General features: G+C 40.1%; 1 protein-coding gene across 4 annotated transcripts in view; it reads right to left on the bottom strand.

The window, feature by feature from the left end:
• The window catches only part of COL4A3 (collagen type IV alpha 3 chain), a 151,917-nt gene that overhangs the window by 14,850 nt on the left and 109,514 nt on the right, over positions 1-27,553 (bottom strand). For all 4 annotated transcript variants that reach the window (XM_007966493.3, XM_038001449.2, XM_007966491.3 and 1 more), the window contains 17 exons: positions 24,135-24,227; positions 23,049-23,153; positions 20,675-20,772; positions 19,966-20,116; positions 19,499-19,612; positions 17,938-18,105; positions 16,598-16,687; positions 16,105-16,239; positions 10,892-10,990; positions 10,062-10,151; positions 9,261-9,400; positions 7,157-7,283; positions 5,583-5,663; positions 5,089-5,187; positions 4,835-4,882; positions 2,290-2,475; positions 1,328-1,458 (listed from right to left, as the gene is read on the bottom strand). In XM_007966493.3, the coding sequence (XP_007964684.3) occupies positions 1,328-1,458; positions 2,290-2,475; positions 4,835-4,882; positions 5,089-5,187; positions 5,583-5,663; positions 7,157-7,283; positions 9,261-9,400; positions 10,062-10,151; positions 10,892-10,990; positions 16,105-16,239; positions 16,598-16,687; positions 17,938-18,105; positions 19,499-19,612; positions 19,966-20,116; positions 20,675-20,772; positions 23,049-23,153; positions 24,135-24,227 (1,955 nt within the window). The remainder of the gene's footprint in view (positions 1-1,327; positions 1,459-2,289; positions 2,476-4,834; positions 4,883-5,088; positions 5,188-5,582; positions 5,664-7,156; positions 7,284-9,260; positions 9,401-10,061; positions 10,152-10,891; positions 10,991-16,104; positions 16,240-16,597; positions 16,688-17,937; positions 18,106-19,498; positions 19,613-19,965; positions 20,117-20,674; positions 20,773-23,048; positions 23,154-24,134; positions 24,228-27,553) is intronic.

Below are 27,553 nucleotides of genomic sequence, written 5' to 3'. Positions count from 1 at the left end.
AAGACAATGTCTAAGATTGATAAATGTAAAAGTTCTACACTTAAGTCCCAAATAAGCATCAATAACAACAAGCTAGGCAAGAAATAATGGAGAAAACTTAGTGGCAGTTCATGAGGAAAAGGCCCATGGCCTTTAGTTGATCACAAGCACAATGTGGAGACAAGCAGGTCAGCCCAGTGGCCCAAGTGGAATTCTAGGTCTGATTCCTAAAATGACGACGTTCCAGACAGTAGACTCGTCTGTCCTTTTGCCACTCCTTGGGGTATTGACTTCGAACTGCTGGAGAGCATTCACTCCAGAGGCTATATTTTTTAGGGCAATAATGAGAAACTAGGGTGTATTCAGTATAGAGGCAAAGCTGATAAATGGTTAAACTGAATTTGAAAGAACCAAGTATTTATCCAGGAATAAAATAATTGGAAAGAAATGGCGGTTAGCTAGAAACATTAGCAGGCGTTTGGGGGGGCAGAAAATAAATAGACATTTACAGGGGAAAGCAGAAAACTTCAGAAGCATATAAGTAGAGGAAAAAGTGACAGTGTCATTTAGAAGGATTCTGAACTCCCAGCTGCTTTTTGAAGATTCTGTCACTGGACTTGTTCAGGGTCTAAACAAGCAAGGGTCTGGAATGCTGTAGAGGTGAGTCCCATACAGACCAAAGTTTTGGAGGCCTCTTAAAGGCCAAATCATTCCAACTCTGAAGATTTTTTGATTTTCAGAAACTTTTGGACTGTGTTCCCTTACACATACTGCACAAATGCATCAAAAATTGTAAATTTTTGCTGCTTCCAGGCCCATCTGATCTGGCAGTTAATTTATAAGAGTATAATAGTACTCTTGTACTAACGATAAGTCAATGTTAATGATATGGTTTGGCTGCGTCCCCACCCAAATCTCATCTCGAATTGTAGTTCCTATAATCCCCACATGTCCTGGGAAGGATCCAGTGGGAGGTGATTGAATCATGGGGGTGGTTCCCTCATGCCATTCTCATGATAGTGAGTGAGTTCTCATTAGATCTGATGGTTTTATAAGGGGCTACCCCCTTCACTTGGCACTCATTCTGTCTCCTGTTGCGGTATGAAGAGGTGCCTTCTGCCATGATTGTAAGTTTCTTGAGATCTCCCCAGCCATGCAGAATTGTGAGTCAATTAAACCTCTTTTCTTTAAAAATTACCCAGTCTTGGGTATGTCTTTGTTAGCAGCATGAGAATGGACTAATACAGTTAACAATATCGACAATATACGGTATAATGTACAATATAAGAATAATTATAATAAGTGGATATTGAATTGATAATGAGTCAAAATAATTATTCATACTCACCCGATGACCTGGTGGTCCCATGTCTCCTACAGTTCCAGGTGGACCTTTTGGGCCAGGGTGGCCCATAGACCCTTTGTCTCCTTTTATGCCTATTACGTGACTCCCTGGAGGTCCAGGGGGACCAGGCTCACCTGAATTCATGAAAAGTCTGTCAGTACTGCCAGCCAGGGAGCTTCAAAGGTTCTACCTAATTAGTGATTGTTTCTAATGAAGTATAAACCCTTTACTTAGTATTACCACAAACATTCTTTCCCCTGGGGCATGTGATGGGATTGTGGTAAAGACAGGATGAGATGATGCCAGTGAAGCACCTGGCACCCACCAGCAGGATCTGCTTCTCCCCAGTGAGGGTCTGTTACAGCAGGGTCTGTGCCTGCTTCCCTAGAGCCTGGCCCAGCTCTAGGGATTCAACAAATAGAGTTGAATGAATGCATCAGTGTCTTTTAGGCTAATTAATTATTATTATTTTTTGAGACAGTTTTGTTCTGTTGCCCAGGCTGGAGTGCAGTGGTGCAATCTCAGCTCACTGCAGCCTCTGCCTCCCAGGTTTAAGCGGTTCTCCCACCACAGCCTCCTGAGTAGCTGGGATTACAGGCACGCACCACCAACCAAGACTGGCTAATTTTTGTATTTTTTAGTAGAGACAGGGTTTCATCATGTTGGCCAGGCTGGTCTTGAACTCCTGACCTCAAGTGATCCACCCGCCTTGGCCTACCAAAGTCCTGGGATTATAGGCATGAGCCACTGCGTCCAGCCAGTCTCACTGATTTACTGACTACGCATCCCTTCAACAGGCTACCTTGCCTTGACAGTTGCTGGGTGTGGGAACTATGGGTAGACGGGGAATGGAGATGACCACAGGGAAAGAAGAAGCAACAAGGTAACATGAGGAGGAGGTTGAAAACTTTTGAGGTCAAACATGATTTTTGTTCTTTTATGCTATTTAAAAGTAAACCCTCTACCTGGGCTTCCTCTTAAGCCTGGTGGACCATGATTTCCTTTCCGGCCAGGGATAATTGCACCGGGCAGACCTGGTGGCCCTGGGAATCCTTCTATGCCTGTGGGCCCTCGAGGCCCAGCATCTCCCATGGCCCCTTTTCTGCCAGGGAGGCCAGGAAAACCTGGGGATCCCCTGTCTCCTTTAGCTCCTGCAAAGAAGAAGGCCTAGTAAGTTTTTTTAATGGCCATATGGTTGGGTTAGAGTTCTTGACTATCTTTAATAATGTAAGTACTTTGCTTAAAACTGTTCAGATTCAGAATATATATTTCTAAAATATATATTTTCTAATATATTGCTGGTAAATGCAATATAGAGCTACAAAAACTGAGTTGAGACTCAGTGTGTCTCCAACTAGCTGTCCGATCTTGGCAAATTCACTTCAGATTTACTTACTATTACAAATTTTGATTTTCTTATTTTAAAAATGGAGGTAATACCTGTTCTAGCTAATTATTTCAGATCAAGTGAGATAACATACAAACATAAAAGCATGGCATAAGCTCTAAAGTGTTATATAAATGTAAGCCACAGTTACTCTCAGCTGATGAACTTAATCACGTTGACATTGTTGAGTCACTGATAATCCGTTAGAGCATAGGAAGCTAAATGGCATAGCACTGATGTGTGCATTTGAAGTATTATCCAGCTAAACCCAGACAAAGGAGCAACAAAACTGCAGTCTTTATTCTGTCCTTTTGCTAACTTCCCCACACATCTCCCATAATAGGAATAGTAGTGGCAGGAGGTTTGGATTTACCAAAGACCCCCCCAAAAAGGTCACAAGTCAATACTAATATTTTTCATCTTAGAAAACCTTCAAGAAATTGTGCTTTGACATTCATGAATGGAAAATATTGTATGAATTGAAAATAATGTCTCCCTCTTCTCTCCCATCTCTGTATTATTCTAGAAGCAGTAAATGGCATGAAAACAGGAGATAGATGTGCAGAAGGAGAGGGAGAAGGAAGGGGAGGCTAATAGCTCAGGGGAGGGCTTGGGGAGTTATTATATAGTAAAGACTTACAGTGAAAATAAAATTGATGAATATTGACTATCTAGCCCTATGTCTATTCACACCCTTTAGCTTTTTAATGTCTGTAATTTATGCTTTTAAAAGAAAGTGCTTAGATGACTTCAGTTCACTCCAAGCTTTGTAATACTGTATTTGCATGGCAATGACCTGAAGCACCAAGATGGCTTGGATTATATATTTCATGTTCATTAAAATGATTACATGCTCTGCAGTGTGATTTCATTTTAGGATTTTGGAGAATAAACTAATTAAAAGGATTCATACCTTCCAAGTCTCAATGAACTCTTCTCCATATTTAGTTATCCTAGAGGGATTGAGGGGCATAATCATTCACTTACATAATTAGGCTATTGGTTAGTTTTAAGGCTTTTAAACCTAAGGTATGACCATTTTGTACCAAATTTTATTTCCACTTAAATGCTAGTGTTCTCATTCCAAATGGTTAACCTGTGAGTTAGCCTGGGAACATGAAGAGCAACTCTCCTTTTGACCACAATTCTAAAGCTACACTGTGGAACAGGAAAAGCCTTCGTGCTCATTGGGAAAGGAGAGGTCTGAGAGATGTGGGAAGACGGAGCTCAACCAAAAGAACAGTCAAACCAGTAAGAAACAAATAGGAGAGAACAGCCCTTGTCTACTTTTACACTTTAACTGTTTTGTCAAAAGTGGTTCCTGCCCGACTGAGTTTCTCATTGGCATCGAGCTATTCTTTGCTGGTTCGCATGAGCATCAATAACTAGGGCCCTTCAGTGTGCTAGGCCTCTTTGCTAATGAAATGCTCCCATTCACAGGACCCGTGGCTGAGACGGGTCAATGAAATGTGCAGACAATCTGATGTTTCTCCTGGAAGGTTTGACTAGAAAATGGAAAAGAGTTAAAAGAAGCTGTTTATCTTGTAAAGCACTGATATGAGAAATCCAGACTTGCGGCCTGCCAAACAAAAAACTTGTAAATACTCTGAATGACATGTTCAGTAAACTGCCATGTCTGAGATGTTGAGAGACTCTCTGGGTAGCGTTTAATAAACAATAGCATGGACCGCAAGCTGATCTGGGAGTTGGAATCAGACCTAAGAAGATATAGGTGGGAAAGGATTTGGATTACTCCTGTGCCTCAGAACAGCAGGGACAGATGCTCACTGAGAACCCATCAGTTCCACCTTCACCTTTTAGGAGGTGGTACCTTTAAACCATGCTAACAACAGCAAGACATATACAGAAGAATCCTTTTTACTTTTCAAGACTTTCTTAGTAGGAAATTCCAAAATTGAATCAGCGTTTCTAATTCATTCCATTTGTTGTGATGGTAATGAGTAAACATTTAAAATTGAAGACCAAGATGATAAATATCCTTCTATATTGCCATTGGAACATCTTTAATTTGCTAGGTTAAGCTTATTTATATTTCAAGCATGTTCAACTGCTTTCTCTCCTTGAAAATGTATACATTAGGACAGGGAAGAAGAACTGCTTACCTTGAGCACCCGGGTTCCCTCTTGGGCCTGGAGGGGCCCGCAATAAACCTGAAAGAGATAATCTTGGCATGTTAATATTTGGTCAATTTCATTATATTATATGTCTATCACAGAAGTTTAGTACACACCAAAAACATGTTAAAGATAATCAGTTCTATCGGAGAAAAATCTTTAGAGCAGCAAAGGATTACACTGTTACTAATGATTCTATCCAAAATAAAACTAGTGGATCAAAGATAATGAGCAAGTTGTACCCGTTTCTCCCTTTTCTCCAGCTGGACCAGGAATTCCATCACGTCCTTGGTCACCTCTTACACCCATTGGTCCAGGAGATCCTGGGAATCCTGGAAGACCTGAAAAAAAAAAAAAAAAAAAAAAAAAGCCTAAAACTATGATATACAAAAAGAGGATTTATTTCTTGCCAATGGCCTAATGGGAATACCAGGGAGATGTGTGGAATGGTGTTAAAGAGGCTGTTTTTCAGAACTGTTGCTATGTGAAGCTATGTTCCTAGGGAAAACCACGTACAGATTACTATTATCATGAGGATTATCAGTTTGGAATAGGTTGCCAAATATTTGAATTAAATAGATAGAAATATCTAACCTCATTTTTTTTGCATTTTTATCTGGATACTGAGTAACTAGGACCTACCTTCTATAGAGTAGTAGGTTTACAGAAATCCAAACCTCAGGAGAAAGTGTGCCTCCCACATGAAAAGGAAAGAGAGAAAGTACAAAAATGAAACCTGGAGGGCCTTTGATTCCTGGAGGGCCCGGGAAGCCTTTGGTTCCTTTAAAACCCAAATCACCATGAGGACTTGGCTTTCCTAGAAATGAAGAGAGGGGAAGGAAGAAAAAAGATCACCAAAAGATAAACGATTACAACTGTGACCGAAACGGTCTGTTTTTATAGTTGACCATGCTCACGCTGGCCTTAAGGAAGCTCTCTTGTTGCAAGGTCACCCCATGGTTTTGTCCAGGCTGCTCTTTTCCCGGAGAACCACATGCAGAGATGTGGCAAATCACTTTCAAAGATGTGTGTACGCCAACCACAAGCACCACTCAATATGCAATTTTATTTTAATTGTGAGTTAAATGCAAATTGACCGAAACTTTCTGTATTTGAACAGGTAGTTTATTGTATTTAAGACAGACCTGAATATGCAACCTAATAGTTTCACAGTTGTTTTTAATGAAACAAAACCCTAAACCTGAATTGTAAGCTGATAAGCAAGAAAGCCAAAATTCAATCCAGAAATGGGTTCGAAAAAGAGTCACAGCACAGTGTTGTAGTTTGAATTGTCGTGTTCCCAGATTCATATGTTGAAGTCCTAACCTTCAGTACTTTGGAACGTGACTCTGTATTTGGGGATAGGGCTGGTAAAGAGGTAACTAAGTTAAAATGAGGTCAGTAGGGTGGACCCTAATCCAATATCGTGTGGTGTCTTTATAAGAAAAGAAGATTGGCCGGGCGCGGTGGCTCAAGCCTGTAATCCCAGCACTTTGGGAGGCCGAGACGGGCGGATCACGAGGTCAGGAGATCGAGACCATCCTGGCTAACACGGTGAAACCCCGTCTCTACTAAAAATACAAAAAACTAGCCGGGCGAGGCGGCGGGCGCCTGTAGTTCCAGCTACTCGGGAGGCTGAGGCAGGAGAATGGCGTGAACCCGGGAGGCGGAGCTTGCAGTGAGCTGAGATCCGGCCACTGCACTCCAGCCTGGGCGACAGAGCGAGACTCCGTCTCAAAAAAAAAAAAAAAAAAAAGAAAAGAAAAGAAGATTAAGACACACGGAAAACACAGGAAGAAGATAGCCATCCACAAGCCAAGAACAGGGACCCTAGAAGAAACCAATGCTGCCGACAGCTTGATCACAGACTCGGAGCTGCTGGAACTGTGAGAAAATAAACGTCAGTAGTTTAAGCCACCTCTCAGCCTTCTGGCTAACATCAAGTGTAGTTTAAGCCACCTGGTCTGTGGTATTCACTATGGAAGACTGAACAAACGAATACAAACATTACGATTGTACAGCGGCTAACATTTTGTATCCTTGGGCTGAATTTGTTGAGACAGTTCTTCAAAAGTGTTGTTTATAGGAACATATTTTTATATTTCAGTCCACCAAATGGGCTGATTAGTAAAATTGGGCTCTCTTAATGAATTCCCTGTTTCTTAGTGTTTTAGAATTTGAAGTTCAAAGTTGAATAAAAGCAACTGCAGCATAAAAGTATAAATAGCTTTCTGTTTCCCACAGTGATTTCAGGAGGGCTATACTCTGAGTAATGCTTCCAGCTTTTAGAATTGTAAACCCAAACCTTACCTGGGAGGCCAGGACTTCCAGGACTTCCAGGGGCTCCCTCAGGTCCAGCAGGCCCCGAATGTCCAGGTGGGCCAGGTTGCCCCATTTCTCCTTTCTTTCCCATTTCACCCGGCAGTCCTGGATCCCCCTTAAATGTAGTCAAATACCTTTAAAATTCTCATATAAGCAGGATATGTGGTTAGAATTCAGTGTAAACTTTATTCACTAATTCTTTCATTCATTCATCAATCCATATTAGTGTCTGCTATCTGCCAGCACTGTGATAGGTGCTGGGAATAAGATGGCCACATGGTTTATGGGGCCCAGTGCAAAATGAAAATGCAGCTTCCCTTAAAACTTAAAGCGAATTTCAAGACAGCAACAGCATAGCATCAGACCAAGTGTGGAGGCCCTTCTTAGCACAGGACCTCTGTGACTGCACTGGTAGCATACCCAGGAAGCTGGCTTTTACCAGGATATAATGGTAACCTATATAGATTTATGGCTTACACAGTCCCTACCTTCATGTAGCTTCAGAGACCAGTAAGTAGATAGATATTAAATAATCATACAAATATATAATTACAAATTGTGATGAGTAGCTGGGAGTAAGAAATAAATAGACTAAATAAAGATGTATCCTATAAATACTATGCATGCAAATATGTCAATCATATGTTTTAAAAACCTTCCAATGATTTAATGTTCATTAAATCTTCACTTCAGTTTTAAGACCAACCAGAACATACAGGTTTGGTAAAGATTTACAAAATTTCTATGGTAGCCAATTAAAATGTACTACTCTGTTACTCTCATTTTGCTGACATGATAAAACCAGCTCATTTTGTGTTCAATGCACAGTTCTAAAAATTTATTCTGGTGGTTACCTGGTGAAAACTTTAAATCTAAATGAAACTATCAGTTAACTGAGTGTGAAGTCAAATAGAATTTCTCGTTGAGCAAATATCTCAGTGGAAGCAATCTCAGGTTTTCTGAGGACTTAATCTAAATATAAAGAACAAAGACATTTGTCTGTGCTCCAAGTAAAAAAACAGTTGCTTTCTTGGGTCTGTGTAGTGTCTAAATTTTTTTCTTGTTTTAGCAGTTACTACTGGAGACTATTGCTAGTGGAAATATTTAGGAAAGGTGATATTTTATTGTCTACAAAAAGAGGGAGAAGTTTCCCTAAGTAATAATTTTTATATGTTGGAGTCATATACTGTTGAAAACCTAAAAATCTAAATCTGAAAAATACTCTCCCCTACAAAAACATTTTCAAACATTTCGCATTTAGTTTCAAGAGGTTGCTGGGCTTCTTGGGATCCCATAGATTTTTCCCACTGGTCCATGGAATCCCATGTTAGTAACCTCTGCTTATAGGAACTTCTATTAATCATTCTCTTGTGGTCTATCTCTGGCTTTTAATGTGAGAGCTATACTCAGAAAATTGGGAAGAGAATAAACCTAAGAAAGCCACTGAGCCCTGTTGAAACATTTGGTTGCTGCTTTGTATAACACCGTAGTAAAAAAAGGGCTTTAACATCCAACCTCAATTTGACAGAGCACGAACACTGAAAACATTGAAACAAGATTGAGTATTTCCATTCCATTACACAGAAAAAGTTCTAAAACAAGAAAGATAAATGTATGTATCTTAGGATTTTGTTCGCTTTCTAATGATGCTGTAAAGTTATTTTATTTTGTATCTTTTGTTAGTCTTAGTGAGACAAGTGTTTTTTATTAGAAGGTTTGTAAATTTATTTTTCTAAGTCTGCATGAGATGAGTACAGCAGAAATGGGCCACTTTGTATCACAAGAAAAAAAATCCACTGTCCCATCTGATTTTATGGGCCTGTAATGACTGCCTTCTTCTGGCAGCACACCTAAATTGCAGGGACAGTGTGGAAATTCCTTGGTGACTGAAAGAGGATTTCAGAAGTTGACAGCTCTGTGACAGACAAGCATCCTCAGTTGTGGAGACAGGATTTTAAAAATCCAAATAACTGTCTGAAAGTATAGTAATGGTTTCAATTTTCTCTGCCCACACTGAATCTGGGTACTTGTTGGTATTTTTCAAGGCACTCACTCCACCACCAAAATGTAAATATTTTAGTGGCCTGTATACCGTTGGTCCCGGTGGTCCTGGCCTTGTACCTTCTGAATAACCTGGCTCTCCCTTATCTCCCTGGAGACCGTGAATACCTGGGAGGCCTGGTCTTCCTGCTCGACCTGGGAATCCCAAAGTTCCCCTTTTTCCTTTAGAACCTGAAATTAGGGGGAAAACATCGAGTAAAATAGATAAAATGAGGATCTTGAAGTTTTCTACTTTTCACTTTTGCATAAGTTTTCTCCCAAGAATGGCTTTTTCAGAATTGCAAATGCATCAGGTAGTTAACAATGGATGATTATTATATAACATCAATATTTATTTTGTTCTCACCCATATTCTAATTGCACACTGTATATTTGTCTAATAGCAAATCTAGTTTTGTTGTTGTTGTTGGTTTTTACTGAGACGGAGTCTCACTCTGTCGCCCATGCTGGAGTGCAGTGCCGTGACCTCAGCTCCCTGCAACCTCCGCCTCTTGAGTTCAGGCGATTCTCCTGCCTCAGCCTCCCGTGTAGCTGGGACTACAGGTGTGCACCACCATGCCCAGCTAATGTTTTTATATTTTTTTTCGTAGAGATGGGGTTTTACCATGTTGACCAGGCTGCTCTCAAACTCCTGACCTCAGGTGATCCGCCTGTCTCAGCCTCCCAAAATGCTGGGATTACAGGCATGAGCCACTGCACTTGGCCCCACAAATCTAGTTTTTTAATATAAGTTTTCTACCAAGTGGAAAACCAAAACAGTACACAACACAGAAAATTTGGAATCCTTACTCATCATGAGCTTGTGGGCTCGTAACAGGACGTTATACATTACCTGGCATGCCCATGTTCCCCATGCTTCCTGGTATACCACGTAGTCCTGGTTCTCCAGCATTCCCAATGCTGCCCAGATCTCCTCTGGGGCCTTCAGAACAAATAAATAGTTATTGCCCTGCACAGTTTCTGGTCATAGTATGTGTTTAATAAATACTTGTTGCTTGCATGCATGAATGAATCCAGAATGGCCAGACCAGCTGGTTTGGGCATTGTCTAGCTGTCCTTTTTCCTTCAAATAAGGAGGGAACTAGGGACCTGGAACATGTAAAACTAAAGAAAGTTAGATTCTTGTCAGCAGGCCTGGGTTTCAAACACTAAAATCATCCTAGGACCAACACCAGCAGGAAAAAGTGGGCTCCTGCAACCATATGGTAATATATGTCCAACTGCATCCTGAAGTGTTATTGCCATGTAATATATTTTGTTACTGAGGTGGTTGTAGGAATGGTGGGATACTTTAATTATTTAAAAATTATTTTGTAAACTCAGTTACTTGCTTTAAAAAAGAAAGATGCAAACCTGAAAACTTCTAAGGCATTCTCTAATTTTCGTCTCTGATATGTGATAGGTGATGAATTATAATTTATAATACATATCAGCAATTTCAGAATGAAATTTTGAGGACAAAATGGAACTATTTGTAGGTTAGTGTAAGTTAACTACACACCAACTAGCAACACCTTCTTGTTAATTTAGTAGCAAATTTTGCTGGAACACTATCAGAACAGAACTGATATTTAAACCCAGTAAGTCTAGAAACAATGTTTATTACTTTAGATGTAGTAAAGTGTAAAATGTGATATTTTTCTATTTGAGAATCAGCTGTACCTGGTGGTCCTGCTGGTCCAGGTAGTCCTTTGAGGCCTTTTAAACCTGGCATCCCTGGAACACCTCTGTTTCCTTTCTCACCTGGATTTCCTGCGAATCCTAAAGTTAGAAACCAGGTATTAACAAGAAAATTAGCCGGGTGTGGTGGTGGGTGCCTGTAATCCCAGTTACGTGGGAGGCTGAGGCAGGAGAATCACTTGAACCTGGGAGACAGAGGTTGAAGTGAGCTGAGATCATGCCACTGTGCTCCAGCCTGGGTGACAGAGTGAGACTCCATCTCAAAAATACCCCCCAAAACAAAAAACCAAGTATCAAAAATGCAGGTTAAAATTTTGTCAGACCCATCCACATCCTGGTTTAAACCAATGGCATATTATTGTAGTACAGCATAGCATATATGTTAAGAGCATGGGCGGATTTGGGCTTCTATCTTTTAGGGAAGAGGATTAAATGAAATAATATGTGTCAGGCATTAGCACAGTGCCTGGCATAAGTTATTCTTCTGTGAACACTAGCAATGATCTTAATATGTGCTGTTTAAAACAACATTTTAAGAATTAGCAGCCTAAATACCTCTTCATTTTTTAATAGCAAAGACAAAGTGTTATCCACTACACTATTCTCATCTAGATGATTCTATTCTCAATTCATGTATTAAAATTATAATTTATTAAGTATTAGATAAGTCAAAGGCCAGAATCACACTGTCAATCAGTTAATAACACTTGGATTTGAATCCAGTTCTGCACGTCTGGAAAGCTTATAAACGTCCCAGGAAACCATTCTACTTTCCCTAAAACATGACTTTGATCATACTCTTCTCCTTTTCATAAATAGTCATTGGGCTGGGTGCGGTGACTCATGTCTGTAATCCCAGCAGTTTGGGAGGCTGAGGTGGGTGGATCATTTGAGGTCAGAAGTTCGAGACCAGCCTGGCCAACATGGTGAAACCCCATCTCTACTAAAAATATCAAAATTAGCTGATTTGATGGCACACACCTGTAATCCCAGCTACTTGGGAGGCTGAGGCAAGAGAATCACTTGAACCTAGGAGGCGGAGTTTGCAGTGAGCCAAGATTGTGCCATCACACTCCAGCCGGGGTGACAGAGCGAGACTCCGTCTCGAAATAAATAAATAAATAGTCACTGGATCTATTACCTACAGAGTAAATTGCAAACTCCTTTGGCAGCATGAAGCATTCTACAATCTGTCTATGGCCTGCCTTTGTGCTTTTTCTCAAGCAGATTCACTTCCCTTGGCTCTTTTCCTGCATATGTACTTATTCATTCACATATGGATGGAGCATCTAATTAATAAATAGGTCTTGTGCTGAGCACCGGCGAGATAAATCATCATGTTCTCTTCCCCCAAGTTTTTAGTGTTTAACTGGGGAGATAGCCAAGTAAACAAACAATTATCATCCAGGCAGATAAACGCTGTACTAGAATTGGGCACAATATGCTACAGGGAAGAATTTCTGGAAGAGGTAGTATTTTTTAGCTCAGTCTTGAAGACCAAATGAAAACTAATTGGGTGAAGAAGGTCTGGAGTGAGACAGGATTCCCAGACAGTAAAATAGCATGTAGAAAGGAGTGATGAGTATCAGGGAGTTAGACTGTTTTGTTTTACAACCTTCGTTTTTTCCTTTTATGTCGTTGATTGCAATCTGAAAAGATATATACTGTTTAGTCTGTTTGTTTACTTCAGTTTTTTAGGGGTTGGCAAAATACAGCTTTCAGGCTGAATCTGGCTTGGTTTTATATGGCTTGCGAGTTAAGACGGGTTTTACTTTTTTTTTTTTTTTTTTTTTTTTTTTTTTTTTTTTTTGAGACGGAGTCTCGCTTTGTCGCCAGGCTGGAGTGCAGTGGCATAATCTTGGCTCACTGCAACCTCTGCCTCCCGGGTTCAAGTGATTCTCCTACCTCAGCCTCCTGAGTAGTTGGGATTACAGGTGTGTGCCACCATGCCCGGCTAATTTTTGTATTTTTATTAGAGTCTGGGTTTCACTATGTTGGCCAGGATGGTCTCAATCTCTTGACCTCATGATCCTCCCGCCTTAGCCTCCCAAAGTGCTGGGATTTACAGGCGTGAGCCATCATGCCCAGTGGTTTTTACATTTTTGAAAGGTTGTTAAAAACAAAAGCAAAGAAGAATATGCAACAGGGACCATATGTGATCCACAAAGCCTGAGATACTTACTACCTAGCCTAAATGGAAAATGTTTATGGACCCATTACGTCTCTTTCCCCCACTAAACTGTAACTTTCATCATGACTAGGAAACTAAGGTCTGCTTTGTTCACCTCTGTATAATCAAGACATAGCAAAATGCCTAGTCCATAGGTATTATTAAGTAAAAAGTAATTATTGAGTACATAAATGCCATGTGGCTGGAGAGACAGGCCAAGTGCAAGTGGTGAATAAACTTGTATGTCAGTCTAAGTTCCAATTCTCAAAGCACAGGGAGCCTCGGAAAGATTTTAAGCCAAGAATTTTATTTGTTCATCTGAATCTTATTTAACATTTAAATCCTCTTTCACGGAGGTTTCACTGACTATCCTAGTTGCTGTATTTTCTGCTTCCCTCAACTCCTACGGAGCTGTGGCAGCACAGTGAGGAGGCCAAGTGTGAGGCCCATCTCTGCCATTTCCTATCAGAGTGACACTGGGCAAGTAACTTCACCTGCCTATTTCCCCATATGTAAAATGGGATGATTGCAATAGCAGTACCTACTCCTAGAGTTATGTATTTATTTTTTGAGACAGAGTCTTACTCTGTTGCCCAGACTGGAGTGCAGTGGCACAATCTCAGCTCATTGCAACCTTCACCCCCCAGGTTCAAGCGATTCTCTTGCCTCAGCCTCCTGAGTAGCTGGGATTATAGGCGCTCGCCATCACACCCAGCTAATTTTTGTATTTTTAGTAGAGACGGGGTTTTGCCATGTTGGCCAGGCTGGTCTTGAACTCCTGACCTCAGGTGATCCACCCGCCTTGGCCTCTCAAAATATTGGGATTACAGCTGTGAGCCACTGTGCCCAGCCTACTCCTAGGGTTATTGTGAGGATTAAATGAGTCAATAGTTGTAAAACTTGGAACAGTACTTGCACATGGTAAATGTTCCTTAGGTCGTTGTTAAATAATATAGCATACTAATTTGCCCCTTGCGTTCTTTATTATCTTTTTCTACATATGCCTAAGCCTCCCACGCAGACTCCTTGTGGAGAGGATAGTGACTTGTTATTGTGCTTCTCTGTATATTCAATATCTCTTCCACATGTGAATAGCTTTAAGTCAGAAATTCAGATTTAGGGGAAAAAAAGGATCATATTGAAATTAGGGAGGCCTAGATACAGGTTCTTTTTTTTTTTGTTATTCTTCAATCTGTGTCCCTTGGTTATGCATTTGAAAAGCCTGAAGAAAACATACAGAACAGCCTGGATGCATACTCTACTTTGGGTGAGTAAAAGAGTTTTGTTGGAAGCATAGAAATAGCCCCATAGTACATGTCCTTCTGTACTTTACAAAAGGAATTCTTCAATTGCAAATTAGTACTCACAGCACATTTATACTGTGAGAGCCAAATTTCTGCTTATGTAGGCAGAGATATGCTATTCATATTTTTTCCAGAATGCTTCTAACACTACTTAAATAATCTAAAATAGTCTAGTAAAGTGGTGTCTATGCAGACAGTTTATGAGGACTGGAGATTGGTGCCAGTATTTTTTTTTTTTTTCCATATCTTGGCTTAGACTAGTCCTAGTAGAGTTTTATAAAAGTCACATTACTTTCTTTTTCATTGCTAAAAATGAAATGCAATATTCTTTTTGTACCAGAACTAAACTGACTCTTCGACACCAGGTTAGATGGGGACTACCCAGAAGGCCTTTACTTCCTAACTTGCCAGTTAGTCAGCCTTTATATTGTGGCCTACAGCACCCTGTGCAGAATTTTTTTTTTTTTTTTTTTTTTGAGGTGGGGGTTTGGCAGTACATCTGAAGGTTTGTTACATCCTTATGTGCCACACATATAAATATTTGTTGAATATAGTCTCATTTCTCAAAAGTCGTTTCAAATGTCTCAAAACTTAACATGGTTTTGCAACTGCAAACACATTTTTCTTTTTTTTTTTTTTGAGATGGAGTCTCGCTCTGTCGCCCAGGCCGGAGTGCAGTGGCCGGATCTCGGCTCACTGCAAGCTCCGCCTCCCGGGTTTACGCCATTCTCCTGCCTCAGCCTCCCAAGTAGCTGGGACTACAGGCGCCCGCCACCTCGCCCGGCTAGTTTTTTGTATTTTTTAGTAGAGACGGGGTTTCACCATGTCAGCCAGGATGGTCCCAATCTCCTGACCTCGTGATCCACCCATCTCGGCCTCCCAAAGTGCTGGGATTACAGGCTTGAACCACTGCGCCCGGCCACACATTTTTCTTTTATTGCGCTCTTGCTATGACACATTTTTCTTTGATTCCTTTCCTGCTATGAGAGTCTGATCTGCAAATGTAGTATTTTGCCCAACAGTTCTCTGTTTTTCTAAAGTTGCTTGGGATTACATTTGGTCAAGAAGACCACAAGGGAGGGCTTCTGAAAGTTTAGTTTTGTACTGGCTGTATCGATCATATCACAAAAACTACCAAAAAAGCACCCAAATAACTTGAAATTATGTGAATGCATTTGAATTTTAGCTTAAGAACCACATCTAACAATAGTCTTTCAAAGGGTTACATTTTCACTGGAGCATTTCTTTTAAATAATTATTCTCCAAAGGATTTTGAACAGGAGAAGAAGTTTTTAGATGGAATCAGAAAATATTCTCCTGGTAGTCTACAGAATAAAGTTGCATTTGAGAAGGAGATTTCAACATCAGCCTGAAAAGTTTTATAATGTGGAATTTTTTTAAGGGTTTAATTTTCCCCATACTTGGCAAAGAGGGAGTTTTGAGGCTTATAATTTGAAAACTGACTGCTGATGATTTAAATATAGCAAATCAAAATGCAGAATTAACTTAGAAATAAAAATGTTACGCATCGAGGAGGCAACATGTCGTGGAAGGTGACTCAGTTCTAGTGCCTGCTCAGTCACCAACCGGCTGTGTGACAGGCAGGTAACTAAACACTGGTCCTCACTGTCCTTATTTGTCAATTAAAGGAATTTGCCTGGATACTTTATTAGCCCGAGAATCAGCTCTGATGTCCTGATTCCAAACAAGCAATTCTTTACCTTTGAGACCTGGTTCTCCTTTGTGCCCTATTACGTGGGATATCTGAGAAGGCCCGGGGTTTCCTTTATCTCCTTGTTCCCCCTTGGCTCCTGGGGTTCCTCTCTGGCCCTTTACTCCTGGAATTCCAAGGCTCCCTAACAGACAGGAGTAACAACATCAGGTCCTTAATTCTTCAAGTAGTTCATAGGGATTAAAATGTTGGCAGTGCTTACAATAAAACAGAAAAAAATCAAACAAAAAAGTCTAACAATGCTGAGAACTTGATAAATAGTTTCCCCATGCAGGCAGCCTCATAAGGGTAGTGGTAGAAGCCTGCAGGGAGAAAACAGGATTCCATTCAAATGGAAAAAAGGAACACAGAAAACAGCAAAATCAAATACTGCTGCTCTTTCAGAACTATTTTTCCCTCCAAAGAAACATAACTTTTTTGCTGCAAAATAAATGAACATTGTTTATGCTTCCTGCTATTTAGAAAGACACTCCATCACTTACCCCTCTGCCCTGGCATGCCTGGGTTCCCAGGGGGCCCCGGAGGGCCAGTGGCTCCAGGAAAGCCCATCATCCCAACCACTCCATCTTCACCTATGGAAACAAATTAGCACAAAGCAGCACATGTTGTACAGAGTGAGAAAAGCAAAATATTCCATATACTAAGATAAATTATACTTAGAAGTAGAGATTGGGAGTTGAAAAAAATGGCCTCTGTACATAGTAAAATTACTGTGTTAGTCTAGGAGATGGGTCGGTAAATAGTCTTTTAAACTCATCTATGTAGAAGTGATTGGTAGCAAATCATATGCATGGATGAGGATAGAATATGTGGAAGTTTTGTAGCATTCCATCCTCCCAGCCCCTGACCAGTCACTTTCTATTATATCCCTTCACTTTATTTTCTCCATAACACTTGTCTCAAATTGAACTTAGATTTTAAATATTTCTATTATTGCTCCTCTACTATGAGAAGGGGAGACTTGTCTACCGACAGATGTGTCTCTAGGGCCTAGAAGAATGCTGGCATGTGATAGTAGCCCAATAAGATGAATGAAAAGATAATGTGTCGATTAAGTTGTTTTAGCCTCTTTTCCGGAGGGGAGATCAGTGAGGTCCTTATGGCATGAGGGAACAGAATATTCTCCCCAAACATATAACCAATAAACATAGCCATGTAATTAAAACAATTATACAGAAATATGATTAACAACTCTATGTCAACAAATCAGATAACTTAGACAAAATGGACAAGTTTCTAGAGAAACAGAATACCAAAACTGATTCCAGAAGAAATAGAAAACCTGAATACACCTATAAGAAATGAAGAGATTGAATTAGTCATTTAGAGACTTCCCACAAAGAAATGCCCAGACCCAGATAACTTCACTGGTGAATTCTACCAAATGTTTAAGGAGCATCAATTCTTCACAAACTGTTCCAGAAAATACAAGAGGAGGAAATACTTCCCAGCTTGTTCTGTCACACCAGCATTACTCTGACACCAAAACCAAAGATATCACAAGAACACTACAGACCAATATCCCTTCTCAATATAAATGCAAAAATTCTCAACAAAATACTAGCAAACATATTATAGTAGTCGTATATAAAAAGGATTACACAGCAAAAATAGCCACATTCTGGGTAATTGTGAAATGTGTTCATCTAGCCACCACCGTTTCCCTGCAACATGGCCCCTGGTTTCTTACAAATAATTTAGAAGGAAAACGTTATATTAAGTAAAATCGTAGAGTCAAAAGCATATGCCTATGTACAGTTGACAGAGCCACCTTAAGAGGAAGAGGAAATAAGAAGAAAAATAGAAACACAAAAAAGGATACCTGGTAGCCCTAAAATTCCTGGATTTCCTGGATATCCTTTTTGACCCGGTGGTCCCATCTCGCCTTGATGACCTGACATTCCCGGTGATCCAGTTTCTCCAGGAAATCCTGATCTATCCAAGCCTGGAATTCCTGGGTCTCCCTTTGGCCCCATTTTACCTCTTCTGCCTGTGTATGAATAAATGAATGAATGAATTAATTAACCCACAAATGCTTTCCCCTCCTAACTTCAGAAATATATATATATATTTTTAAGATGGAGTCTCCCTCTGTCTTCCACGCTGGATTGCAGTGGTGCGATCTCAGCTCACTGCAACCTCCACCTCCCTGGTTCAAGTGATTCTCCTGCCTCAGCCTCCCAAGTAGCTGGGACTACAGGCATGCACTATAACGCGTGGCTAATTTTTGTCTTTTTAGTAGAGATGGGTTTTGCCACGCAGGCCAGGCTGGTCTCGAACTCCTGACCTCAAGTGATCTGCCCGCCTTGGCCTCCCAAAGTGCTGGGATTACAGGCATGAGCCACAGAGCCCGGCCACTTTAGAAATATTTTATGGCTGTACATATTTAGCTTTGTGATTTGGGGTAACTGCGCACTTATGCCTGCACGCGTTTGTGTGTGTGTGTGTGTGTGTGCGCGCGCGAGCACGCGTGCACGTGTATGTGTTTAATGTCCCCTCTGTAAAATTTCTGAGCTCTCTTCTGGCTCTACCATTCTCTGCTCCAATGACTTATGCAGTAATACAAATGTAGTCTTTATATCTATTTCCTAGTCCTGCAGACACATTCTGGGACTGCACCTTATGAGTGCTGCTCACTCTGTATCCTGCAGAAGACATACAGAGCCGTTCACATAGAGGTAAGTCACTGGATACCTCTGGAAACAATAATAATGCCACTATAACAGTTAAGGTCTTGGTCAAAAATGTATTTGTGAACATATAAGCAATGTGATAGATCACAGACATTAACTGATTCCTAAGTAAATTTTTCCAGGAATAGTTCATCAGATCTGATTGAGAGGATCCAAAAACATAAAGTAAGTTTTCCATCATCTGGAACATCTAGCCTGCATCATTTAGATTTATTTTCATGTTTTTTCTTTTATATTGTGTGTAAAACAATCAACTACATATTTTAGTTTATAAGTTTTTAAACTGGTATCATTGCATACATTTACCATATTTTAATAATAAGGATAAATTTACCACTTTAATATCCTTATGAAAAGTATTAAAGGTAAAATGTTTTCTGAGAATTTATATATATCTAAATATATGTAAACACACACCAATCTCTCGCTGTCTTCAGCATTCATATTTTTCTTGCATAAAAGACACAAAGCAACTCACTGTATTAACTTCAGGTTTCTTCCTTTATAGGTGGTACACACTACTGTGTGCAACAAACCCATGACAGCAAGGTTTACACTTCTGAAGTATTTCTCACTGAACAGTGGTCAGGACTTGTTGCTGGACAGTTCCCATGTTAAGCAGCAAAGCACAGAGCAAGAGTCTCATGTCTCCTGCCCATCTGGTGGCCAGTTTTGAGGCCCTTCTCCTACCTTGTTGCCCTTTCAATCCATTTAAGCCTGGAAGTCCTTGGGCTCCCCTAGGACCCTCTATGCACCTTCCTGGGGGTCCTTGTTCTCCAGGTGGTCCAGGCTGCCCTGGATCTCCTGCAAAAGAAAGCACACGTATATACCCAGGTGCTAGAACTTAAGGTCTTGGTATTGCTATAGCAATCATTCTTCTGTTAACTTTTTTTCCACCTAAATCAGACCTATATTTACTACCATTAATATACCTTTCGTAGAGGGCACTCATTTAAAAAGAAGGAAGGAAGAAGGAAAGAAGGAAGAAAGGTAGGGCAGGAACATTGGATGGGAAAATAATTAGGCTCCACAGATTCTATTTCTCGAACTAGAAATTTTATTTGAGAATTCTTCATTTCTAGAACACCTACACATTCAGTTTGCTGCCTTTTAGCAGAGCTAACAGTGGAGAAAAGTAATGACACTTGCTATTGTACCTCGTGGTCCATCAAGACCTTCATTTCCTGGAGTTCCAGGGAGACCCGGAAGTCCAGGGAGTCCAATTTCTCCATGTTCCCCAGAATTGCCTCTTTCTCCTGGAAAACCTGGTGTTCCTGGTCCTCCAGGCATGGCTACTGCTGGTTCTCCCTATAGCACAGAAATTATGTTATTACTATGTAGTGCTTCCAAATCCTTGCTGATACTGACTAGTCTCTGTTATGGAGTCTCTAAGTCCCTGTTGCACAGCAACCACCATGCCATCAACTTTCCTTTTTGAGCTCTAGTTGCTGACTTTTCTATAAGATTATATTTAATAACACTTCAGGATATGTAGCCTCCACTTTTTCAGAAGACTGTGGGATTGTCCGTAAAGAGAAAAATCTAGATGTTTTTACTTTTGATCGTTTTTCTCGTAGCTAACCACATTTCTTTATAGTGTTGTCCCATTTTAAATAATCCAAGTGTTTATGAAACAATTAAAGATGCTATCAAGATGAAATCTGCATTCTGACACCTTATGTTTTCCTTTCTAAAATGGAAGACGATCCAGAGAAACGTTTAAAAAAATTAACATCTTCATCATCTACAAATATATTGATAATTTCTACATCTAGAGTGTTCTGCCAGGTAGGTGCATACAAACTGGCCAATTAATGGTCACCCACCCTCTCTTCTGTGACAGTTTGAGTTTGAATTTTTGCATACCTTGGCTCCTGGGACGCCTGGCTTTCCAGGTAACCCAGGCTCTCCCAAATTTCCAGGACAACCCAGTGATCCTTTTGTACCTGGAAAACCTTGGTCTCCTACAGAGAAAAAACAATAAACATTATTGTAGGATTAGTCTTATTGAAAGATTCTGAGCAGTAACTCTCTTATCTCTCAACCAGCCAGAGATGCTTTTATGAAAGTTTAAATGATAATAAAACCAACTGATAAATTAGCAATTTTTTTAAAAGTTCCAAATCAAATTACATTGGTTCCCATTTTAAAAAATAACTTTCTCTATTTGGTTGTTTAGTATGGCTATGATCTTGATTCAGCAATTCTTCAAACCACTGATGCTGGTTGACCATTTGACTTTGTTTTTGAAGTATTTTTTACATACAGTGTACAGGTAAGTGGATTTTTATATACAGATGTATTCATGTAAGCATGACCTAGATTAAGATACAGAGCTTTTGGCCGGGTGCGATGGCTCACACCTGTAATCCCAGAACTTTGGGAGGCCAAGGTGGGTGGATCACCTGAGGTCGGGAGTTTGAGACCAGCCTGACCAACATGGAGAAACCCCGTCTCTACTAAAAATACAAAAAAAAAAAAAAAAAAAAAAAAAAAAAATTCGCCAGGCATGGTGACACATGCCTATAATCCCAGCTACTCAGGAGGGTGAGGCAGGAGAATTGCTTGAACCCAGGAGGCTGAGGTTGCAGTGAGCCAAGATCGTGCCAGTCACACTCCAGCCTGGGCAACAAAAGCGAAACTCCATCTCGAAAAAAAAAAAAAAAAGATATAGCGCTTTTTCAGCACCCCAGGTAGCCTTTCCCAACAGAGTTGCTTAACAGAATTAAGTCCTAATGCCCTATAGCATCCATTGCACGTAAGAGATTAACTTCTTATGCCTTTATAGTAGGTGAATTGAGAAAGGGGTCAACACATTTTCTGTGTTCTCTGGTTCAGAAGAGGAAGCCACGGTGAAGCAAGACTGCATTCAGAGTGTTCCTTCATACCCTCATTTGACCAATATTTAATTTGCAGTTAGTTCATGGGATTCATTAGATTCAATTGTGAAACTGTAAATCTCCACTTTCAAGGAGCTCTTGGGTTAGTTCTGGTTCCCATAGTCAACAGTCTTCTTCCAGAGAGTCAATACCTAGAGTTACAAAGTAGGGATGTAATTTATAAATGCAGGGTCCAAGAAGAATGAAGTACAAATGTGAGCCAGGCTCCCTTACTTCACAGATCATTTGGAAGAAAACCAAGAAATTAGACTCAAAGCCATTCTTGAGACTCCATGAGAAATGTGATTATGTTTTCCATTTCAAATACTCATAAATTGAAATCAATATTCTCATATTTGGGGAAAATTAATGTATAATAAATACTGATGACATACTAATCCAAGAGCTGAAACACCAAAACATGGATGCTATTTTTGACAAACATTTTAAATAATATTGTAACAAACATGAAATTGTCATAAAACTTGCAGTTCTGTGTGAGAATCCAGGGACTCAGGTTATTCATATGTCATCCTGGACAGGACTTTCATGTACTTGTCAGTGGGCAGGTTTATGTCATTGTGTGAGTTCTCAGCATCTAGATTTTTTTGGAGTGTTTCCTCTTTGGGGGGAAACAGCATTTTTTTTTCCTACAGGAAAATAAATTCCGTAATTTATCTTGGAGTGTATGGGGAAATCAGCTATTTGTGATTTAATAGTTCCTTTCTTATTAAAAAAAAAAAAAGAAAAGAAATGTATACATGTAAAAGATGCAGGCATTTATTGAGAAGTATCAAAAATGTTTTTGAAATCCAACAATCAAGGTTCACTATTACCATTTTGGTGAATTTCCTTCTAGTTGTTTTCTATGTGTTTTAAAAAATACAACTGAAATGAAATTGCATAAATCAATGTAAATTCTGCCTTTTCACCTAACATTATTATAAGAGTTTTTTCCATTTATGGCTCTTGGAAAACATTTTTTTTTTTTTTTGAGACGGAGTCTTGCACCTCAGCCTCCTGAGTAGCTGAGATTACAGGCACATGGCACCACACCAGGCTAATGTTTGTATTTGTAATAGAGTTGGGGTTTCACCGTGTTGGTCAGGCTAGTCTCAAACTCCTGACCTCAAGTGATCTGCCCACCTCAGTCTCCCAAAGTGTGGGGTTACAGGCGTGAGCCATTATATCTGGCCAGAAAACATTTTAAAGAGTATTATGGATATTTACTATTTTACTCATTTTTATATCTTATATCCTCTTTATATCTTTATATTGTATTTTACTCATTTTATTTATACATATATACATCTTCTAAATATCCACAATGAACTTTATGTTTGAAAAAATTTTAAATTTACCCTTAGGTCCAGGAGGCCCAGGAAATCCAATTCCTGGAATTCCTGGTTCACCATCAGGTCCTGGAAGACCAGGATCTCCACATCTCCCCATAGATCCAGGCATACCTTAAAAACAAATACACATATGCATCTCCACATCAGCAACTTTCCTTCATCTTGTTATAAAAGAAAATGTCTAAGTTCTCTGTGTCATCCTATCCCTTTTGCACATTAATTTTTTTTTTTTTGTTTTTTGTTTTTTTGAGATGGAGTCTGGCTCTGTCACCCAGGCTGGAGTGCAGTGGCGTGATCTTGGCTCACTGCAAGTTCCGCCTCCTGGGTTCACGCCATTCTTCTGCCTCAGCCTCCTGAGTAGCTGGGACTACAGGTGCCCACCACCATGCATGCCCAGCTAATTTTTTGTGTGTTTTTAGTAGAGATGGGGTTTCACCATGTTAGCCAGGATGGTCTCGATCTCCTGACCTCATGATCTGCCTGCCTCGGCCTCCCAAAGTGCTAGGATTATAGGCGGGAGCCACCACGCCCAGCCAAGAAAAATGTTTTAACACAACCCCAATCATATACTCCCCTTCCCTGTCCCTATCCAATGGACTAATCTTTAGGAACTGCAAAGAATTTTGTCAATATAATCTAATTCCTAACAGGAAATATTCTAGATGTCTTGAACTATGTAAATCTCCCTCCATGCATGCAAAACTCAGTTTTACATCACGTTGGCAAAGAAATTCAGTTTTCAAATGAAGATGCCATGGAAAATATCCTAACGAATTACCAGTGGGCAAACATCACTTGCTCCCCCACCAAAACTCCATAAAAGTTTTTCTGCTCTAAAATCCCTCTTAAGTAGTTACATCGGTTCTCCTCTGGAACCTTTATATTAGAAGCACCAGTTAGTTAGAATAATTTGGATAACCTCAGAGAACTACAGCAAGTCCCCAGCCTGCTTGCTTATCAGATAAGACACTGCCCTGTGCTCTCTTTTGGAGCCAATGAATACATTTTTTTCTTATAATGGGGACAGTATTTTTCCAAGAGAGTCAGGGTGTTGTCTGATGCCATGCACCAGATTTGGCAGAGGGTACTTACCAGGTGGACCTTGGGGGCCAGGATGGCCAGGGGGCCCTGGAGGTCCTGGTGGGCCTGGAACTGGTGTTGAAACACTGAGTTCTCCCCTAGGACCTTAAGGAAAGTTGTGGTCATAAGACTGGGGTATATACTGAAGCTTGTCTTAGATGATAGGGGAAAATACGATTATAAAGGGTTTATAAACATATCCCAAAGAAAATAAAAAATAACCTCTGTTTTCACAGGCTTCAAAACTAGCTTAAGGACGACCAGCCCATAGAAACTTTCTTATTGAATCAACAAATATTTATAAGTTTAAACAATTGTCTAATTGTTTTAACCCGTTTCCTGTTTACTCTGAGATAACTCACAGATGACAGTCCTAACTTTACCCCCTTCTATTAGGATTAGAGACAAGTTCTGTTTAGAAATAACTCCAAGAACAGTTATTGTATTTTATTTCACATTGAAAATCAGATTTGCTTCAGCCTCAAAGAACACGTTTATGTAAAATTAAATGAGCGCTGGCAGCGAGCTGCACTTCTATTTTTTTTCTAAAAGGGAAATTAATAGCCTAACGTGCTGGTCTATTGAAAACAGCCTATTCCAAAAAATTGATAATATGGAATTAAGTTTAAACGTTGGTGAATACTGATAGGATACTCATTTATTGGGTGACTAGTTTCCACAGGAAGCCTGTTGAACGAAACAGTAAGTTTTGATATGGGCGAGGCCGATGTGGGTTTGTGAACTTGGACACTTTTCTTAACCTCTCTGGTAAGTTCTCTGTCGTAAGGGAAAGAATGCCTACCCAGCAGATAAGGACACGATATAACATTCTGACCACAGTGGCAAATGTTAAAAACATGTTTAGTGATAAGTGTTGTCTGTATAGTCATTTATTTATAGAAAAAAATAGGTTTACAGTATGTGATGAGACAATTTTGATAATAATATGTTTTATGACAATGGAGTCCTTTAGTAAAGATTCACATTTAGAAATAACAGAAGAGGCCGGGCGTGGTGGTTCACACCTGTAATCCCAGCACTTGGGAGGCCTAGGTGGGTGGATCACTTGAGGTCAGGAGTTCAAGACCAGCCTGGCCAACGTAGTAAACCCTGTCTCTACTAAAAATACAAAAATTAACCAGGCGTGGTGGTGTGTGCCTGTAATCCCAACTACTCGGGAGGCTGAGGCATGAGAATCCCTTGAATCTAGGAGATGTAGGTTGCAGTGAGCCGAGATCACACCACTGTACTCCAGCCTGGGTGGCAGAGCAAGACTCCATCTCAAAAAACAACAACAAAAATAGCAACAACAATAGAGCATTTGGTGATGGATTAGAACAGGGCTAAATAAACTTTTGCTGTAAAGGACCAGATAGTAAGAAATTTAGGCTTCATGATTCAAATCTACTCAACTACTCAATTCTGCCATTGTAGCATAAAAGCAGCCAGAGGCAGTACACACAGGAGTGCAGCTGTGTTCCAAGAAACTTTATTTATGGATACTCTAATTTGAATTTCATATAATTTTCATGCATCACAAAATGTCATTAAATATTTTTTTGATCATTTGAAAATGTGAAAACCATTCTTAGCTTGATACAAAATCTTAGCCTGATACAAAATCAGGCAGTGGGCTGGACTTGGACAGTGGTCCACCACCGTTTGCTAGTACCTGGATTAGGACAGCAGCCTCCTTCAGCCAGGCATGGTGGCTCATGCCTGTAATCCTAGCACTTTAGGAGGCTGAGGCAGGTAGATCACCTGAGGTCGGGAGTTCAAGACCAGCCTGGCCAACGTGGTGAAACCCCATCTCCACTACAAATACAAAAATTAGCCTGGCATGGTGGCAGGTGCCTGTAATCCCAGCTACTCAGGAGGATAAGACAGGAGAATCTCTTGAACCCAGGAGGCGGAGGTTGCAGTGAGCCAAGATTGCAACATTGCACTCCAGCCTGGGCGACAGAGCAAGACTCCATCTCAGGGGAAAAAAAAAAAAAAAAAAAAAAAAAAAAAGAATAACAGCCTCCAAAGTAAGGTGCGGATAAACATAAATATTTATTTATTTATTTATTTAATATATAGAGAAAGTCATAAGATTTAAGATTTACATGCATGTGTGGACAGAAATGATGCATACATTTATAACACATAATGTAAGGTTGTGCACTCTAAAAGTTTTACCGATGAGGGAAGATACTATAAAATGATTTAGAGACCACGGGTTTACTGGGTCTATCCCTTTAAAGTGATTTTATTTTATCTATCTATCTATCTATCTATCTATCTACCTACCTACCTACCTATATATCTATCTATTTATTTTTGAGACATTGTCTCAGTCTATTGCCCAGGCTGGAGTACAGTAGCATGATCTCGGCTCACTGCAACCTCCACCTTCCAGGTTCAAGTGATTCTCCTACCTCAGCCTTCCAAGTAGGTGGAACTGTGGGTATGTGCCACCATGCTCAGCTAATTTTTGTATTTTTAGTAGAGATGGGGGTTCGCTATGTTGACCAGGCTGGTCTTGAACTCCTGACCTCAAGTGATCTGCCCGACTTGGCCTTCCAAAAGGCTGGGATTATAGGTGTGAGTCACTGTGCCCAGCCTAAAGTGATTTTAGAAGTAAAACATGACCATGGTGGCATTATTTGCTTAAAACTGTCAGTAGCATGCTATTCTGACCTTCAGCCACACTCCTGAATCCAGAACTACGGCCAGTATATGTATATCCCAAAAGTTACCTGGACTTTTAAACTGTTATCAGACCATTTCCTTCATTTGTCTTAGATATTTTAAAGTTTTATTTGTAACCTGCCCATTGAGTTATGGATCAAAATCAACAAATTTGTGGCTGGGCACAGTGGCTCACACCTGTAATCCTAGCACTTTGGGAGGCTGAAGCAAGGATTGTTTGGGGTTGGGAGATGGAGATCAGCCTGGACAAACAGCAAGATCCTGTCTCTACAAAACATAAAAATAAAATGTAAGTTAGCTGGTCGTGGTGACACACGCCTGTAGCCCCAGCTACTCAGGAGACCAGGCGGGAGGATCTATTAAGCCCAGAAGTTTGAGGATGCAGTAAACTATAATTATGCCGCTGCACTCCAGTCTGGCAACAGAGTGAGACCGTGTCTCTAAAAACACACACACACAAAACAAATTTGCAATGACGCTTAGCATCTATTCATTTCATATATTTATATAAGTAATAGATATGGAATATCCTAGGAAATGTCAGTTGAATTGCCCAGTAATGGAGAAAAGATGAGTTTTCTCTAACATACCCTACATATTCTTTCCTGGCATCTGTGAGATGACATATTCTATTCATTAGAAGCAAGTTTCTATATTTTCCTTAGTCTTCGAGGAGCTTCGTTAGCTCTAGAAACCATCAACCCACTCCATCGGAAAACAGGACTGGAAAGAAAACT

This window comes from Chlorocebus sabaeus, chromosome 10, assembly GCF_047675955.1.
Source record: "Chlorocebus sabaeus isolate Y175 chromosome 10, mChlSab1.0.hap1, whole genome shotgun sequence".
In the NCBI taxonomy this organism is placed as follows: Eukaryota; Metazoa; Chordata; class Mammalia; order Primates; family Cercopithecidae; genus Chlorocebus; species Chlorocebus sabaeus.
The sequence above is the reverse complement of the archived record's forward strand: the minus strand, read 5'-3'. Positions and strand labels throughout refer to the sequence as shown.